Below are 19,869 nucleotides of genomic sequence, written 5' to 3'. Positions count from 1 at the left end.
ATTTAGACAAAAAAAAAAAGACTAGGAACGCTGGGAAATTTTGTTTATTGAAAGATAAAAATATAGTACAATAAATTTATGTCTATTTATGTATACATGTATATAAATCTAATAAATAATTGGAAAAAGAAATGATAACTAAGTAATTTGAAACAAATACATTGCGTTTTTTATGGCAAACATATGCCTAAAAATTTTCCGATGTAATGAATAAGCTATATTATTTTAATTCATATTATCATAGTAAATATACGTTTCACATATGGATAGATAGAATGAAGACGTCTAGTTCATGGATTTACTTGAATGGTATGATATCTTACAGCTTCCTTTGCTCTCATTTAATCTCTGCGTTTACGTTGATCTTTTAATATTTCCTATAATGGAGTTAAAGAATAACAAGTATTAGTTCACATTCATTTCATTCACAGCAACCCACACTTATCACATACTAGGAAATCTACATTGTACATCGTCATTCTAGTTCTTAACTATTCTATCTCTATTTAGTTTGTATATTGAGAAAACTGAGTTCAAAGTTTATGAAGATTAATATGATCGTAATGAGTTAGGACTTAAAAGAATTGAATATTTGTTGCTTTCTAAGTAGAATTTTCATAAATTTATATATTCTTTGTACCAGTAAGATATATGTGGATTGGTTAATTATATTTTTTGCAAAATGGAATTAGAACAGTTAAGAATTAGGACATATAGAATAACATTTGTATATATTGTTTCTAATTTTTACCTTCTGTGTAAGGATTATGAGGAGGTGGCGGAAAATGTTGACGAAATCTACAAATAGATCTAGAGAATGTAGAATGAAATCTTTGCTACCCATGTGGTATTTTTCAATGATCAATTGTGTATCATAAATAACAAAACCACACATTAAAAATAGTCCAATATATAAATAGGCTTGGTAGAAAATGGTCCAACGTAAAAATAGATTGACAAATGAAAACAAAACCATAATATTCAGCAAGCTAATTAAGGTACCACCAAGATACAGCCAGCGTCCCCTTTCAGCCAAAAGGGAGGAAATACTGAATGATACAAATATAACAATTGTTCCTGAAAAGATAATCACGTTAAAAATTGATATAGTTCAATGGTAATCCAATAACCATAACACGATATCACAATATGTAATAATAATAATAATAATAATAATAATAATAATAATAATAATAATAATAATAATAATAGATACATTTTCAAAGGTAAATTCAAATAACAATAACTTACCAATCAGTGCAGTTACTATAACAGTTGGATTGACGCTCATGACCAATTGAAGTAAAGGACCCAGACCAAGCCCAGAAAAGAATGCAAATCCCAGGAGATAGCTAAGTCGTAACTTTTGATTTTTTCCATTGTCTGGTGTATTAATTAAAGTAAAAAGCAGACCCAATGTACCAAGGGTCGTTAACAAATTGGCTCGCAAGAGCTCTGAGAACATGTGAATGTAAACTCCTGCAGCAGCTGATAGCATAGACATGGACAGACATCCGTAGACATTTTTCAAGTGTTGCCTAACTGGGGGTTCCCTGCAATCATAAATCTTTATCACATTTTCTACATATTTAGGAATCCTTTGCAAGGAAAATGAAAAATTTTACAAATACATCAAGTATAGTCTTAGACTTTGGGCTTAGGTGATAGGGTGTGGTATTAAGATTATAACAATAGCTAAAATTTAATAGTTTAAATGAGATTTAAAAACCGAATAAAAGGTGTAAGAGAAAATAGATAAGGTTCAAGACGATTCCTAAAGAACAGTATAATTATAACTTTACAAAGCATTTACGCTCGATGTACTTACTTACTCGTAACACGTCATACATACTATGCTCGCAAAAAAAAAGTTTCACTACATGAAATATTCACATTAATGAAGTTCTCGAATATACATACATGTTTGAAGGTCACACAACATACCAGTAACGCAGATAAGAGGAAAACGCATATCACGATAAATAATTTTATTCAAAGGTGCGTCGCAAAAAAGATACAGTCGACTTTTACAAAACGAAACGTTTCTTTAACGACTTCCTAGTTACATCATCGTAAATCATTGTATTTTAGAAATCGCGATATAAATGTAATAATAATGAGAAATCAATAGGAAGCAAAATATTAAAGTAAAAATTATAGGAAAGTAAATCTGAGAAAAATATCTTCTCGATAAAAATGTTCATAATTCGACAAAAAAATATTCAACAGAAAAGATATACGTACAATTTCTTAGTGAAAGAGTTCACAAATGTGTTCAATACTGCAGCCATAATTTCGTTGCTTTACAAATATACCGTAATAAAACACAATTCGTTGAACGCTGTTGTTTTCCGTTGAACGCTAATGTACTTGTACAAATCGAGAATAATCATAAACCCCTGAAGTAGACTCCGCTCCGTGGACACGTCAGTGATATTTCTGTGCGTAAATTTTGTCGACACTTCCGATTGGTCGACGTGCCTCTCGAAATTTTATGAAACGTCAGCTTTCACGTGACAATGATGGACGATGTATTATTTCGTAAAATAGACAAGAAAAGAAGAAAACTTCTGGCGAGTAATGGCGACATCTTTAGGACGAAATTTTAATTTTTAGGTTTTATAGTTGCTATGTTGTGTGTAAATAACGTCCGTCTGTCTGACAATATGTATATATGTAACAAATTTACGTTTATTGTTTTGTTTGTAATAGGATTTTGATGAAATTTAATAAAGGAAATCGATTCTTTTATATTGAATCAATTGATTATCGCCTTTTATTAAACGCTATTAAAACATATATCTTGTAAAAAAATTAAAAGAAATTATAATATATGATACAATTTCCATTTCGTCAGCCATATTGTTTTAAAATCATTGTAGACGAAATATTTATATTTTGTATAATCTCAAATCATGAAAGAGATGTTAACAAATCAAACTAGTTCAGGATATAGTAACCCTTTCGTTAATAATAATGGAGACAGCAACAGCAACAATACAAACGATAATAATACAAGGAGATACGCTGTTCTTAGTACAGACTGGATATCTGCAATTGGAGAAGAACTGGGAATGCATCCTTTACCAGATTCTTTATTAAAAAGACTCGCAGAAGATGCCTCGTATCGACTGAGAGAAGTTCTACATGTACATTAGTTTTATACATATATTATTATATCTAGAATTCTTATTAAATTTACTCTTAAAAAAAATATATATATATATATATACACACATAATACATATTTATCGTTAGAATGAAGCTGATAGAAATTCATTTTTAGAAATGTGTAACAAGATTAAAACATAGCAAAAGAAAACGTCTAACGTCTACAGATGTAAACGCTGTGATTACCAATTTATGCGATGTAGATCCGGTATTAGGAGCACCAGAATCTCTACCAGAATACCATACAGAAGCAAAAGTCTTTGTTCCTAACGAACGTATTGTTAATCTAGTACAAAAAGTAAATGATCCACTTAACATATCGCAAACTAGCGTACCCTTCATTCAAGGTATACTTTACTTATTTATTAATTTAATTACATTCTAACATTATTTACAATTTATCAATAAAACATTCAACAGAATCGGAAATATGTGATACCAGACTAACAGAAGCAAGAAATAATTATGCAAAACGCGCATTAAAAACATTATTTAATGGATCTCAGAAAACATTTCAGGTATGATAAATTCAACTATGTGATCTGTTATAGATATTATAACATACACAACTTATAGGTTCTAATTAATGATTGTGCCACTAATGTTCATTTGAGTGGCGAAGGAGTAATTGATAAATTAATGTCTATTGCCAGATCTATGATAATTTCGAATAATGTGCAATACACAAGAGTATCAACAAGAACATGCCAACTTATTATCGCAATTGCAAGCAACAGTGAAGCTGTTTATCCATATCACTTAACTTCGGTAATATTCTACAGTAAGATCATACGAATTATACTAATTGATTTATGGATAAACAGATATTTTAAGACCTCTAATTTTTTTTTTTTTATTACAGGTTGATAAGTTAACTGAATTGTTATTGGAATTACTTTTAGGACAGAGTTTCATAAATCCAAACCTTGAAGCACTCTTTAAAGATTGCACGCTAAAATTAATGCTTCGTTGGCCATCTATTGCCGATAAGTAAATAAATTATTATACACTTAGACGTCATTCAGTAATGATTATCCTGTTATAAAATCTATATTTATTGTTCAAAGATATATCCCTATGTTGGAGAACGTACTCTTAAAGGAAGAAAAGGTAGATATAAATGGTAATAAGAAGAACATTTTGGTTATGGAGCTACTAGCTAGTATTCAGCCTTTGATGCTTTTCCAACAAGAGATAGGCTCTCCACTCTCAGTACATACTGTTTTAAAATTTGCCTTACCTGGTTCTATCCTGTGGCAAAAGATAGCTGTAAGCTAACTTTAAAATATATTTTCTTATATTATCTCTTTCCATTGCTAATGTATCTTTTGAATTATAGCTTAGTATTTGTGCTCTTATAAAATCACAAGCTCATACTTTAGATATTGAAGCCTTCATGGAACATTATGGAGATTCTTTACTACCATATTTACCATTTCGTTATAAAAGCACGGTAAATGGTTATAAAAAGCCTATTTCTCTTCCTATTACTGTCAAAAGTAAAATAAAATATGTTAAAGTTAGGCCGGTAATAAGTAATCGGCTGTTATGGGATCGACAAACAGCATTTCCTGATTCTACATTACGAGGTCCACGACGAGAAATAAGGTGTGCGATTATATTACATTTATCAATTAGATAGAGTAAGTATTTTCGTATGTATTTTTTTTTTTTTTTATATATATATTGCAATACAATTTTAGATTTGCCTTCGCTGGTGGACGACCGGTACCATCTAGTAATTTAAGGCGTGTCAGTTTGAGAGCAAATTATCAGATTCTAAGAAGTGAACTACAAGCTACGCTTGCTCTAGTAGCATCACGAAGGTTATTAGTACTTAAAGATAAAAGAAAGAGATCATTCGATATTTATAATCTGTTATACGGTTATTTATAAATTTGTATGTCTCAGTGTGTATGATTTAAATAATAATTTTATGTTTACATTCGAATAGCCTTTGATGATACAAACGAATATTATTTTTTAAAAGATTTCATTATTGGTTTCAAAATACATATATAAACATCGTAATATTTTCTCGTTAAAGGGAGAAAACATTATTTCGCATTTATACATAAAGTTTAAGGTTTATTATTTATGACCCTACCTATAGTAGCACGCTTTTATAACAATGTCTTCTGTATATTGCTGAAAACTATAACATATATTTATTAAATTAGTAATAAGATAAAGACCGAAGCCATGACCTCACCGAAAAGATCGACTCTCTCTGTTAAAGACAGTCTTGTAACCCTTGCGGTAATACACTACGTGGTAATATATGCGAATTAATCAAACATGTAGCCCGAGTATGCATCCTTATCGGTATCTGAAATAAATATTTTTACCATCGGTGTTGTTTTTCAACATCATCATCATCATCATCATCATCAGAATTTTAAAATACATACTGCAGCAAGCTGTCGTCGACTTAAAATTCGATTCTTATAGAAAAGTAAACAGGAATCTATTTCAATAGTAACAATTTTGTCCTGAAAACAATACATTTTTAGCACATTAAAATTATACTAAGATATCAAAAATACGAATACCTTCTCGCAATACATAGAATATCTTCTTTCATTGATATTCTTTACAGAGTCTATATTCATTAAGGAACTATGTAATGCTAAACGCTGTTTCAATAAATTATTGTTATCGTCATTACAATTATCATCTACCATATCGTTGTACATATGAAAGTCTTTACCATGTTTAAGTTTTGGAAAATAATCAGAATTGATCGTTTTTAAAAATTTTATAGTATTATTTTCAAAGTAAGTTTTAGTTTGTGTATCACTGAGTTGGTATCTAAGGTTAATTATTTTTGGCCAATTCTTAAGGACATATACTTTTCCAAAAATACTTAGCATCTCCGGCCAGTTATTCTTATTTTCATTCTTATATTCTGAATAAGTTTCATTCAGACTTTTATTTATATTCTTATCTTTATCTTCCTCGTTTTCCATTAGAAGATTTAGATGACTTGTTTCCTTATTGTTCCGAGCGACTGGAGCTTCCTCCAAAGAATTTGATGTTTTCAATTCACTTTCAAGCATAATTTTGACAGCTGTATTGTCTTTGTTTATGTTGTATATATTCTGTATTGGAAAGTTAGTTCCCAAATATTTTGAGATAGCTGGTATTATTTTACGTCCTGTGAAAAGAATTTTGAGAAAAGAACAAAAAGGTATATGTAAGACGTTATACTTACTATGCCTTATCCAAAACGTTTTTATTTTATTAGCATATTTTATACGATAATTCCTTCTATAGGATTCTAATTTAAGAAAAATAGGCTCTGTTAAAAATATCAACTGCTTTCCAAAATGAACCTGTGTTTGTAGATCTTTCTTAGGTACAATTGACTCCAAAATCAGTTTACATTTGTCGAGATCAATCATTCCTGCTAACAATTATTTCCATTTCTATACCTAAATAAATAAACAAGTATCTGCACTACCTACCCATAGGCTTTCTGGAGTAACGAACATAAAAATCCTGATGACGTAAACGAATAGGATATTTACATTTAGCTAAAGGTAAAGCATCAAAAATACCAATACATGCCAATTGTTTTTGAAAGTTTTTACGATCCCATTCATTATTTATCGATCGACTGAAAAAAAATTAATTATTAAATACAAGGATATCATAGAAAAGTGATTGTAGAAAAACATATATTACTTTGGTTTAACACATCGTACGTAATGCAAGTCACATTTTCTAAGCTCCTTAATAAGTGTATCCATATTATACTTTAATTTAGCTAACATAGTTCTTTTTGTAATAGATCCCTTTACAATATGCAAATATTGTTCCTCTCCAAAATTGATTAAGGAACGAAGAAATTTATTCTTACTTGTACTGAAAATTAGAGATATTTCATTTGGAACCTATAATAAATTTTTAAAATTATTAATAATTTTTATTCCGAATCGTAAAATATATTTAATACCTTGTCTGTATTTTTAGACAGTAAATCTCCTATAGAATATGTAACAGGACCAGAGTAATGTTCTATAATGAAGTTTTCTTCTTTCTCACTTAAAAATTTTTTTTGTTTATTGTGCAAATTTTTACATACTGATTGAATTATCGTTAATATATCAATCACTACTGGTGATTGACAAGCCTGTATAATATAATAACCACAGTGTCAGTGCAATGATAACTTTTTTATATACAGTTAAATATACATATTTTACATACATCATTCAAAGTCAAAAATAAATTTTCTTCAATAACGTTTAGACGTTCTTTGTATAAATTGATAGTATGTGAAGGATTGCAAATTTTAATAAAACCTTCCTCTTGTAAATCATTACGATTATTCTCCACACAAGTTTCTATGTAATACTGTTGCATTTTCTCATTAGCATAATTTACACAAAGTTGTTCTATTCCGTTTTTAGTAAACGATTCGAAACCAAAGATATCCAGTATGCCTAAAAAGGATATATACATATATGTGTACATAATTTGATAAAACTACAATATAAAATTCAGTGTTACAGCATACCAAGCCATTGTGAATATTGTTGTTTTAAAGACAAAGTTTTATTTGCATGATTTAAGATCCAATGAAAAAGAAGATCGTACATATATCTAATTATACTGTGTAATCTGTTGCGACACGCATCAACAGTAACAAGGTGTCGATGATACGAGGTATGTTTCCGCCAAGTACTTTGTGGATTTATGAGAATAGTAGTAAGTAATTCCATGATAGTATCTTCAGTTAAAGAACTAAGAACACAAGTACTTTTTAGAGCTTCCTTTGATTCTACAAAATACGGTTACATAAAATTTCTCATTCCTGTGTGGATACGTATAGGATAAGTGGTGCAACATACTATTATTACTAAAATCAATTGCGCATATTTCACCATCTTCTCTAAATTTAATATTTCCCATATGAATCAATAAGGCAAGAACTTGAAAAATGTTCTTTTTTTGATCAGATTTGAAATCCAATATATCCAATGCGTTCAGAGTATCTTGGAAACTTTCTTGAAAATATTTCTTCTTATTGCAATCTATAACATTTAATATATCATAATATTTATCTTTAGATAAATGAAAAATTTCAAGTTCTGTAGGTGACATTCCGAATATCATCTGAAATATATTTTTTTAGTACTTCTTACAGACACTTTCAGCTGCGTAAGAATATGTAATAAATCAAACCTGATAAAAAATTTGAAAATTGCTCGAACCTCTTGTTACTCTATTTCTTTCTAAGAGAAACGAGTTAATAGTTGCGCCAGAAATAATTCCACTTTTATAATGAAGTTTTACAAGTTGTCCATGTCTTGAACTTATTTCATTTCTTTCAGTACAGGCAGTTGTAAAAGTAGATATCAAACGACAAGCGTCTGTAATTCTTAGCATAATATTGTGTGCACAATCACCTTGAGATAATTGTACCGACCATTTGTTAATATTACTAAGAAACTCTAGACATTTGCAAGCATTGAATGTTTTTCCTGTTCCAGTTTCTCCACTTATAACAATCACCTTGATATATGATATACTGATAAGTTTTAAAAGAAAATCAATGTCCTCCTTTATGATGATCTATCTCTTCTAAATGTTCTACCTGAGCATTTCGTCCGTGTTCTTTGATAAGATTGTAATGTGCCTTAGCAGCAACGGCAAATATGTGAGGATTTGCTTCGTATGTAGTATGAGATGTATCAATATGTTTATTAAATTCTGAAGAATTATACAAATGAGATGTTGATACTTCATTGTTAGGATTTAATGTCAGGAGTAGCGAACCAACCCATGTATAAATTTGACCACGTTGCAATCTTTGTAAAAGAAAATCTATAACTGAGAAAGAAACATTATTTGTAAAATGCTTTTTGTTATTTTATTATCTGATAAAAAGTATTTAAGGCTTTTATACAGAAATAGCGTATGCATACATACTAATATTTTCATCTTCTGGTAAAGTACCTAAATCGTTAATGAAATCCCATCCGGCTTGGGAAATTGGTTGCTGTAAAATGTAATATGTGTATTATAGAAGAAAATGTGATATAAATGATATTTTCATTAATGACAAACCTCTTCTGTTGCTGGCATAACGTTCTCCACATCTATCACTGACAATATGAATAAACGAAATGATGTTGTCAGAAACAAATATTTATTTGCTCAAGGTCAAAAAAAGTTCACATATCGGTTTCTTCCCGCATTATTCGAAACTATAACTTCTACGTAGATGACGTAATTTACGTTACAAAAACAATAAAGTTCTTTAAACGTATCAAATGTTTTTAATTTATTATTATAAACAAATGAATTCACGTAGTATGAATCTCTTTATTCAAATACATTAGAAAATTATATTGCAAACAATTCATAAAATGCAATTTTAAAATTATTTGTCTTTAAAAAAAAAAAAAAACGTTTATGTTTAATTCATTAGGGATGCTTCTCTTCCATTGCTTGAAGAAACTTTCTGTTATTTTGAATAAGTTTCTCCAAACGTTCCTTTGTAGCTGAAGTTTGCTTTTGGGTAAGTTTACGTCTTGCAGATTCAATTGCCACTCGATAACCAGCAACATTGCGGAAAACTTTTATATGTCTATCTCCAGCAACTAAAACATATTCTCCCACAGCATCAAAAGCTAGGCTCGTAATAGGTCCTGTAATGTAATATTATATGTATATAAATATAAAAAGTGCAGTATTTATATATTATAATGAAAAAATACCCAGAAAAATATCTTCTATGGTAGTATCCAACAAGCCAGTAATTGTAGAATAAAAACTTAACGAGGATCCATGAGCTATCGCTAAAACTTCAGTATTAGGAGATAACGCAATATTAGCTGTTGTTGTACTTTCCCATGGTCCAGTTTGAATTACATGGGGATCCTCTCCTTTTTCGAATTCAACTATATACATATAAATCGGCAAATGTAAGAAAATTTGACAGAAAAATAATTTACGAAAAGAATACGTCAATTTATTACTTCTTATATTGTATAAACGATAAGTTTCATCTTTTGATACAGTAGCCACACAACTACTATCAGCACTGAAAGTAAAATCAAGTATTCCAGATGAGTGACCAGCAAGATCGAAAGCCTTTACTACTTGTTTGAATTCTCCTGATTTACTAAATACTACTTCCCATATGTTTGCATCTGGGGTGAACCCTAAATAATAAAATATCATTATTGAGACATGGTGGTAAGTGTTAATTAGAGCTAAGATAAAATATTCTAAAGAATTACCGGATGTACCGACGAAACGTCCACAAGGTGATATTCGTGCTCGATAGGTCGATCCAAGATGCGATTCTATAGTTGCAAGAACTTGTCCTTTAAGGTCCCATACTACAAGATCGTTCATTTTACTGCATGTAATAATATATTTTCCTGTACATGCAATATCCATGCCAACAACATCTTCTGTATGCCGCTAAAAAATGAATAATGAAAGATATGAAATTTATGGATAAAAAATAATATAATAAAGATGACATTTAATACATACCTTTGGAAATTCTAGAGCTTTAATCGCAGAGGCTAAGGTACCATCTGGTTTCTTGGAAATTTTATAAACTTCGATAGTATTTGCTACAGCTTTATGGATGAGAAAAGCTTTACCATCAGGTGACCAGCGTACTAATGTCGCATGATCGAATTCTATATTAACACGTAGCGATCTTTTCTCTTTTATTGTCAATTCTTTTGTGCACCATAACAAAACAGTCCTATCTGAAAAATTAGAGATCACAGTCTTACAAAACTATTCTAATAAAAGACGTAAAATAATTCTGACAAGGAAAGGATTAGGTGATAAGTATCTTATGCGAGGGAAAAAAAGAAAAAAAAGAAAAAAAAGAAAAAACATTCAACTTATTACAGAGTATCTCTTTATTGAGCAAACAATTTAAAATTGTTAAAGTTGAATTTTACAGCAATTTAAACAGGTTTCAATACAATACAAGTACAATAGGCTAGATACATGTAATTTCATGCTTATAGACTAATTAAAATCTCACAATAATCCTACCATTTCTTAAATCTAAAATACATTACAGTATAATTAAAACTACGTGTAGTCGGTTATATGTTACGTTTTTTATTCGGAGGTGGCATAAGATCAGAATCATCTATTAGAAATCGGTGCCTATTAATATAATCTAAAAGTCTTTCAGTTGTTATGGGTTTTATAATGCTTTTGCACACAGACTGAGCTGTATTATATGAATTAGGAAATGATTTATCAGTTCTTTCACGCATGAAAACCCATTGGCCATTTTCAAATTTACATTCAATAATTGCATTATTTAAATCTTTTATTTGTTTAGTAACTTTCATCTTGTCAAACGGTTCTCTCATACCACCTACATAGAGATAGCCAATTTTCTTTGGAAGAATTCCTTCTCCAGATTCTGTAATTATTTTTAATCTAAAATCAACAGAATTCTGTGACAAGGGTTTCCATTTTAAAACATCTGGCGAAAGCCCTGGACAATAGGGTTCCTTAGCAGGTTGAAATATTAAACCATCAGGTTCATGGCCTAGTTGTTTGGCAAATTTTTCACTTAATAAATTAGCAGCTTGCGTCACGTCCCAAAAATGTTTCAATCGTACTGAAAACGGTTCCATTTCTTTTTTCAATTTCCCTTCCTTCATTGCTCTATGTCTGCCACCTATAATTTCTCGCTCAATGATGCAAGAACGATCAGGATGGAACGGTAGTTTGCTAATATCTTTGCCATCGTACATCACTACATCGTAAACCAAGTATCTTGGATATTCTTTACCATTTGCCTTGTCAATCACCATTTCCTATAAAGGTATTCCTATCAATAATATCAGTTCGATAATTTCAAAACTTACAAACCTTGTAAACGATTACTTACACCATCCAATAATGTATCTTTAAGAGTTCTAGATATGTCTCTCGGATGCGGGAAAGTCATTCCGTTAACTTGAAATACACTATTATCTCTATCTACAAAATATATTTCTCCATCTGCTTGGATCATCATCATGTACCTAAATAAATATAGTCAATATATTTTAAAGTTGCCTTCAAATGTTTTAATATATATATATATATATGTTTCAAATATATTGCTATCTAACCTGGTCCCATCGGCTTTCCACGAAACTCTATATGGTTTTTCATGTAGCAATCTAATATTATCTTCATCCATAGAAACTGGTTGAGAACCTGGAAATCCAGTTGATTTCCAAGAACAAATACCTTGAACACGTCTCTGTATTCCGCTTAATTTTCTATCCTCTAAAATAGGAGTTACTCCAGGCACACCAGCCATGAATATTGGATTTTTGTTATTAAACTCACGCCTCCTTTTCTTATTGGGTACGTCTTCGTTATAATTATTACTATTCGCACTAGTGCCTTCGTCTGTATCTTCTACATTGGAATCATCATATTCTAAGCACCAAGCTGGTCTAGGAGCAGGATCGGGAGCATCCTCGACGTCGTCGTATCTCCTAAATAGCTCTTGAATATAATCAGCTTTATATATGCCTGGTGGTCTGGCATTGGCAAATTCTGCCAAACCGGCATCGACGCTAGTACCATCGGTCTCTACTAAATAACTAATTATAAGGAAGCCAGTTCTATTGAAACCATGCGTGCAATGAACACCGATAACTTCCAACGGGTTAAACGATATAAAATTTCTGCAAATTTGCACGAAAATTCTTGTTTGTTCTTCAGAGGGAGTTTCACCGTGACCTCTGCACTGCAACTTTAAATATTTGCAACCATACGCTTCTAAACTTTCTTTGTCATAAAATCTCGTAGTGTTGGTTAGGTCAATCCATAGACCTAACTTTATTTTCTGACTCTTTAACGATGCGAATAACATATCCACTGTGAAACGACATTCTTCTGGCACTTGGCTATCAAATGCAGACGATAGCGGAGTCTTGAAAGCGAGAAATTTATTCTGTATTAGTTTTACTGCTTTCCGTGGACAATGAAGCCATCGGGGCGGAATTGGCCCTTTGCTTTCACTCCTACTTGACATTTTGTCGCGTTTTTCTTTCTTATAAAGTTAATTTTCTATAATTTCTAGTCTATTAATCAATTTTTATAAATGCGAAACACTGAATATCATTTTTAACAACATGGAAATACAGTACTATATGTATGACAAAATACAGTACTATATGTATGACAAAATACAGTACTATAACCTTATATTTATATTTACTTTTCCAAGCACGTTCGTTTCTCTATTTTCTCGTACACATGTAATAGGTTAGTTTTTTCAAACTTGCCATTTATGCTATTAACATCACAAAGTAGATATTCAATTAATTTGTCAATAAGATACGCAAATTTTGCTTCCAAATACGTTTCAAACAACGGAACAGCTGTTGCTAGCGTCCGCTGACCGCCATTACAGGCTCTCACAATTTCGATTTGTAGCCAACTTTACGATAAAAGTCGATGAAACGTATCGATATTCGATAGAATCGACTTGACTTTCCGAAATTTAAATTTATAAATTTGCATGTTTTAATTTGAATTTAGACATTTAAATTTAAAGATCTGCATTTTTAAATTTCGATCTAAAATTAAGTTTCAGATATTGCGAACTTTAAAATTTTGCCATATAATCAATACTATTCTTGAATTGATATTGCTGTGACGTAGACGCTCACACATGTAAATGAATATTATGTTGACATTTTTTTTTATTGTAGGATCATCATATGCAATGGTATAAATAACATTATTGATTAAAAGTAACAATTTTATTTTATTCCAAGTTACCTTGACAAATAACTCCAAATATGTTTAAATTAATTCTTTCTTCTTACACCTGTATCCGCGGTTAGAAACGTTATTCGAGGTTATCGTTGGTTAAATCAACTAAAGTATAAGCACGAAGGTGAAGAGCAAGGCGAGGTCCCTCGCTCAAACAGCGAACTGTTGGGGAAATTATGCTCATAGGAAACGAATAATTCGTCCTTGATGTTTAACGTATCACTGATTCCACGGTCAAATATCTAGTACATTGCCCAACGTTAAATACAAAAACTTAGATGCTCGGTACTATTAATTATATTTTCAACGATGAGAAACTTGTAAGATCATTAAAAAATATATTAACCAGTGAATTAATATACTGATATATAATCACCTATAAATTCTTATTTTTCATTTCGTTAAATACGTGTATTATCGCGCAAAAATATGTAGATACTTTCTTTATATTTAACGGCGTGTAACAATTATAGTTACAAAGCTATTAGTATTAGTTGTAAGGTTATAAATACATTCAAGACGATTTTTCTTTCTTTCTTTTTTTTTCTTTCTCTCTCTCTCTCTCTCTCTCTCTCTCTCTCCCGCCGTTAAAGTTATCGTGAAATATAATAAATCGTGATATGATAAGATCTACTTTTAGAAATTAATATGCGATCAAAGAAAAATTGTCATCTGTAAGTGACAACTTTTTATCTTTTTGAGACAGTTTTTGATTTTTAAGGAATTCGTCATCCTCAATTCGTTTGATTCTTCGTAATTAATAGTAAGTCTATCGTGATTATGTAATTCTATCAATGATATCTCGATAAGTCGATATTTCGATCAATCGCCCCATCCTATCTAATTTTAATATACTCTCGCGTAATAGATCCTGAAATAAAGAATGTATATATTTATTCATTTCACAAGAAGATAATAGGTAAGTATTGCTTTTGATCATTAGTTTGAATAATACTCGTGTATTACAGAAGCATGGAAAATCTATGTCTAATATGAAAACAAAGTTGAAATTGATCTTGAAATGGAATATCACAAGGTACGTATAAACATTGTGTCTACGTATACGTATCAATTGCAAATCGATAGAATATGAAATACGAGTATGTGTTACTTTCTCGAAGATCTAAAATATAATTGCTTTAGATTGTACAAATGGAAATGCAGAGCCCTGTCTCGAGTTTCTCGGAGAAAGCGTGACCGGGGTGAACGAGAGTAGCACATTGCAATAAAACGTTACTCGACGTTAATATACGAGTAGCTAAATATAAGTCGTTCCCTCGTGGTTCACCCACGCTATGCGTTCGATTTTGATAGGTGGGTAAATTTTTACCAGCTCAACGTAACCTTTCTCAACATCGTAACACGAGTGATCAATACATCTTTATAATTTATCAATTTTCAATTTAGTCACGACTGGTAATTTAATATAAAATTAACGTAACCTTCGACATTCGACATGTGTTTTCATTCGATCGATATATCGTTTAATAAAGACGGAAAATCAACAATTGGGGTTAGGTTGGGGTTAGGTTTTGGAATTGCGTCAGTGATGAAACGTGAACTTTTCTGTCAACGATCTCGAATCTCTCGATTACCGTAATAATTTCTAGATGCAAATCAATAATTTCAACGATATTGTAATATCAATTGCATTTTTCTTAGAACAGCACGGACATTTTTATACAATATATAACGAATATAGTAGTGGTTTTCGCGAAACAAAGCCATACACTATATTCTATAAGTAAAAATGAGAGAAGAAATCATATAAACGTAGACTTGTGAATTACGAATTAATAACGGATTAATTTTTTCTTTAATGAAGATTATAAAGACTACACGGGAAAAAGCATGAATTCGTTTTCGTTGATTTTCTGGCTTTGGTATTTTCGTGGCTGAAAGAAAGTATTTCAACGTGAAATGGTCGAAGAAAGGAATAATTTATTTAATAGGTTTGACGTTATGCAAATAGATAGAACTGTTGCAAATAGATCATGAATCCGTAATCTTTTTTTATACAGAAGCGAATAATATTTCTTATCGTGTTAATTTCATACTACTTTATAATATTAGTCTCTCTCTCTATATATATATATATATATATATATATATATATATGTATATATATATAGTTATCGTTATTAATACTGTTTAAATATTGAAGAGCGTGACAAGAACATCTAGACTAGACCAGCAACAAAGACTAGTTTTTGGCCCTCAAGATCGTTGGATATTATGCCGTTGGAGGATGTTTATTTCTGGGGAATGTTAGACGAAAAAAAAATTTACTAATGATAAGGGTCGATACGTGTTAAGAATTGATGCAAAAATTCGTAACTCGTTAATCGAAATTAGGGGAAATCAACAAGAAATTTAAAATCTCGCCAATTTAATTTTCACATATTTTGAAATGGTATTAATACATGTAAGTAAGTATCGCCAATCTGTTTCTATTTTTCATCCGAGAGAAAACTTTTAAGGCATTCGCAAGTTTACGTTTATATAACGTGTTTCTCTTACGTTTATCCATAGAATAACCGAGCTAGCATCGTTCCATGGAAAATTCTGCGATATACAAAGATATTATACAGAGATACTTATGGCATTTTAAGAAAAATGCAATGAAATATCGCAACGTTGTTGAAAACTATATATCCTGCAAGAGAAGAAACTCTGTTCATCGAACATATAGTATGTATTCTGTCATAGAGCAAGTCAGGAATTGATGTAACGTCGGATCCTACATTTCGCAATTCACGAACAAACGACGAGCCACGTTCGTGTCTTCCGTTTGATTTCTCAATCGACAATGGCCTAACCTACCTACGGCATATTTAATGTTCTCGTCTCTAGCGAGTCTATGGTGACAACGTTTTTCTTTCTATCGACAGTCAACAAAAATCCAAAGTTTCTTCTTTATTCGGCATTTCATGTCCCTCCGTCCGCTACTGTAAACGAACCACAAGGATATTCTTCGTCGTTGACAATCGCAAGGACTTTGTGAAATTTGAAAAAGTAGGACATCAACGGTAATCGCTTTGTCAATAGCGAGAAATTGCCTTTAACGTGCAAATGTTTAAAACCTTGCTGATACGACGAACAAACGGAATATTTTTCGATTTCGCAAAGATCAAAGAACTTCATCTTACGTACAACACTACGCTCGATCGTAAGTAAGAAGTGTCTCTGTTCGTCTCTATTCGAATGAAATTTTACGTTGTCCTCTAACAAGATCACTTCCGGACATTTCCACGTGTATTACCATTATCGTTCAAAAACATTCTTAAACACTGGCTTATCGAATGAACTGGCTTCGATAAAATGAACTTTAATTACAAGATTAAAAACGGATCAGACTGTAATAATTTTGTTCTTTACGATCACCAATGTTCGCGTATGCGATTAGATTGCTTTTCAGAAGTCAATGCGTGATAAATAATAAAATCGGGCATTCGCAATTATCAGATCTTATAAAATTGTTTTGCCACTTGACAAACTCGTTACTTTTTCGGATTTATAAGACGAATCAAGGAGGATTTTATAAACAGAAATACTTCTGATGTTGATCGATCGATATCGAGCGTTTTTGACGGTGGATTCTAGTCAACGTGTAAAATCTGTAAAATTTGGTTACCGCTCTTATTATTGGAAAAAGAAATAAATTAATTTAAAGGTAATCTACACGGTGAATTATGTTGACGACACGCTTGATTTTGTTCTTTTCTAGAAGGAGAAATTTCGAAGAAAGTCGATAAAATCGTGCTAACGATGAATCATGCGATGGTATAATGCTTCATGATCGAGCGCGTCCAACAGGCTAACAAAGTTATTTTTTGGCTAATGAGAATAATTAGTAGCTCGGAAAATTGAACGATGCACTGAAATCACGATATTTATAAAGATTTAATAAAAGTAGACGTTGATCTCGTTTCCGATTAATAATCCAAATAATAATATGCTAAAAAGCTTTATTTGTCGAAAATAATAAGATTTTAGGCTTTTGCGCGTTGCTTTATTTGCACTTTTATCGCTCGGCCTTTAATCAAAATGTGTCCCGTCCACGATTTCGAAACTGCAGAGAACACGTTTTATCGTTTTCTTTGTCCGATGCTTGTTTCTCTAATTATGAAAAAAATGCTAGACGGGACATTTTAACTAAGAAGAGATGATTAGACATCGATGAGATATTAAAACGAGTACACCGTGTTTTCTTAGCCTATAGGATACCAACGGTGATGGTAATTATTCGAATCTAATCGTTATCTAGACGGTTACAATTCGTCGTCCTGTTATTGTCTACCCATTTCCTTTGTTTTCGTTCGTGTGAAACTTTTATATCGTTATCAAAGCAACGAAAACATACGCGGATTAGACGAAATTTTAACGCAACTTTCCTATCGTCTATCGTGAAAAGAGCCATAATTTCCAAAGCGGTATGTCGCGAGCGACGAAGGCGGAGAAAGTTCCTGTCCTCTCTCGCGTCTCCGCGTCGCTGTTGCCATTTCTACCGTAGGAAACGCTTCCTCGAGGCCCCGGTTCGGCAACCCACGCGCCTTATCCGAAGAAAGAAAGTTGTTGCGCCGCACGAAACCCGCACATTTTCTCTCCGTAACCTGGCTCCTATCTCCGCCGACATGCCCTGATTAAAGCAGCATCCTCTCTTTTCTCTCTTCCTTCGCACTTCGCGAAGCTCGTTCGTTCGACACCATCTTCTCGCACGAGCAGACACCTCGATTCGACGGTCGGAAGCGCGATCGCGCCAATAGTTTGTTATTCTATTTTTACAGACGAGGATTTTCGACTTTGCGCAGGAGCCACGACTAGTGACGAGACTCGAAACACTTGGAATTTCTTCGAATCCATATGTACAACGAAAGATTTGAATTCACTTCGAATATGATTGGAAGCCTGGACTAGTCACGAGTTACCCGGTGCAAGAAAAAGACGGACGCGTCGCGTCTTCGAATGGTAATCGCGCGGCATCTATTATATTTAATACCGAGCTATTATTAAAGGATTCGAAGAACGGTTTACCTCTTGACGATAGAAAATGTTCGGTATAGCGATAACGAGAGAATCTTGCCAAATACATATATAGCTACTTGTCAGATAGATGATAACGAAATATGAAATTTGTTGTTTCGTGACTGGCATATGGAGAACGTAGTTGGATAAGGGAAACGAGTAAAACGAGTAATATGGATAAAGAATAACAATTGTCCTCAATATGTATATTTCTAATATCGGGTATGAGTTGGTTGTGATAACGGTCGCGTTAAAATTAGTGAAATTAAATAATCGAAATTAATTGTAAGTGACATCTATTTGAACTAAAAAGCTTAACGAATCATAAAGATTTACCAAATAAAAGAAAATATGCTACGAATACAGTGCGCGTCAACGCAGAAGCAACATAGCTCGTACGACACACAAATTGAGGAGCTTCCAAAGCTCGATTATGCCAACCGCTCGCCTAACTCAAGAACCTACCTGCTGATTTATCAGATAACTTTTTTATAAAGACTTTACCCCCTCGAGATTCTTGCCGTGCGATCGTTCACAATCCTTTACTTAACTTTACGATTTCCAATGTAAAGCGAAATAATTGTAACGGTATAGTTGATCGATTTTCGCGTCCTTGGTGACGTTTGCCAGAATAAAAAATCAAATAAATCGTCGAACGATGCCAGCTAGCGTTACTTCGGCTATCTCATGCGCTGTATAATTCGACCTTGGAAGCTTCTAACATGTTTACGCGTTAAATCTCCAGCAGGGAGATCGGTCGGCCGATCGTTCACCTCGAATGTCCGTTTCTTCGAGGCAAAATTGGCAGGTTCAACAACCGGGCGGCAACGTACTTACATCGCTGCCGTTAATAAGAGGCAGCGGTTCGATGCTGTCGCGAAGGATAAATTT

At 32.1% G+C, this 19,869-nt stretch overlaps 5 protein-coding genes across 8 annotated transcripts in view; 1 reads left to right on the top strand and 4 right to left on the bottom strand.

Moving 5' to 3' along the window:
- Window positions 1-26: 26 nt before the first annotated feature.
- On the bottom strand, window positions 27-2,443 carry Bi-1 (Bax Inhibitor-1). The gene is made up of 4 exons (XM_072020092.1): window positions 2,245-2,443; window positions 1,252-1,553; window positions 752-1,077; window positions 27-377 (listed from the first exon to the last, which is right to left on the bottom strand). The coding sequence occupies exons 1-4, from the start codon at window positions 2,289-2,291 to the stop codon at window positions 342-344; spliced, it is 711 nt and encodes a 236-aa protein (XP_071876193.1). The 5' UTR covers window positions 2,292-2,443; the 3' UTR covers window positions 27-341.
- On the bottom strand, window positions 2,242-9,350 carry LOC139996036 (unconventional myosin-XIX). Of its 4 annotated transcripts, none has more exons than XM_072020062.1 (14): window positions 9,247-9,350; window positions 9,109-9,178; window positions 8,774-9,009; window positions 8,362-8,691; window positions 8,028-8,292; window positions 7,694-7,957; window positions 7,384-7,619; window positions 7,130-7,306; window positions 6,859-7,067; window positions 6,639-6,790; window positions 5,724-6,577; window positions 5,583-5,663; window positions 5,384-5,500; window positions 2,242-5,326 (listed from the first exon to the last, which is right to left on the bottom strand). In XM_072020062.1, the coding sequence occupies exons 1-13, from the start codon at window positions 9,262-9,264 to the stop codon at window positions 5,405-5,407; spliced, it is 2,988 nt and encodes a 995-aa protein (XP_071876163.1). In that variant the 5' UTR covers window positions 9,265-9,350; the 3' UTR covers window positions 2,242-5,326; window positions 5,384-5,404. The 4 variants fall into 4 exon arrangements, with proteins under 4 accessions (XP_071876163.1, XP_071876164.1, XP_071876162.1 ...); XM_072020063.1 differs by having other exon boundaries at window positions 5,323-5,500; window positions 5,724-6,328; window positions 6,386-6,577; XM_072020061.1 differs by having other exon boundaries at window positions 5,323-5,500.
- LOC139996044 (uncharacterized) lies at window positions 2,916-5,523 on the top strand. The gene is made up of 8 exons (XM_072020082.1): window positions 2,916-3,149; window positions 3,287-3,518; window positions 3,592-3,689; window positions 3,748-3,939; window positions 4,034-4,161; window positions 4,239-4,440; window positions 4,511-4,779; window positions 4,875-5,523. The coding sequence occupies exons 1-8, from the start codon at window positions 2,916-2,918 to the stop codon at window positions 5,065-5,067; spliced, it is 1,548 nt and encodes a 515-aa protein (XP_071876183.1). The 3' UTR covers window positions 5,068-5,523.
- The window catches only part of LOC139996041 (transducin beta-like protein 2), a 56,218-nt gene continuing 45,662 nt past the window's right edge, over window positions 9,314-19,869 (bottom strand). Inside the window, exons 3-7 of the mRNA XM_072020075.1 lie at window positions 10,687-10,910; window positions 10,425-10,611; window positions 10,161-10,346; window positions 9,900-10,082; window positions 9,314-9,830 (exon numbers count right to left, since the gene is read on the bottom strand). Coding sequence (XP_071876176.1) covers window positions 9,607-9,830; window positions 9,900-10,082; window positions 10,161-10,346; window positions 10,425-10,611; window positions 10,687-10,910 — 1,004 coding nt within the window. The 3' untranslated portion in view covers window positions 9,314-9,606. The remainder of the gene's footprint in view (window positions 9,831-9,899; window positions 10,083-10,160; window positions 10,347-10,424; window positions 10,612-10,686; window positions 10,911-19,869) is intronic.
- On the bottom strand, window positions 11,140-13,320 carry LOC139996008 (mRNA-capping enzyme-like). Its single transcript, XM_072019976.1, has 3 exons — window positions 12,291-13,320; window positions 12,065-12,200; window positions 11,140-11,990 (listed from the first exon to the last, which is right to left on the bottom strand). Exons 1-3 carry the CDS (start codon window positions 13,205-13,207, stop codon window positions 11,262-11,264), a joined length of 1,782 nt encoding a protein of 593 aa, XP_071876077.1. The 5' UTR covers window positions 13,208-13,320; the 3' UTR covers window positions 11,140-11,261.

Source organism: Bombus fervidus, chromosome 17 (genome assembly GCF_041682495.2).
Source record: "Bombus fervidus isolate BK054 chromosome 17, iyBomFerv1, whole genome shotgun sequence".
Taxonomy (NCBI): Eukaryota; Metazoa; Arthropoda; class Insecta; order Hymenoptera; family Apidae; genus Bombus; species Bombus fervidus.
Note: the sequence above shows the minus strand (reverse complement) of the source record. Positions and strands in the feature narration are given on the sequence as shown.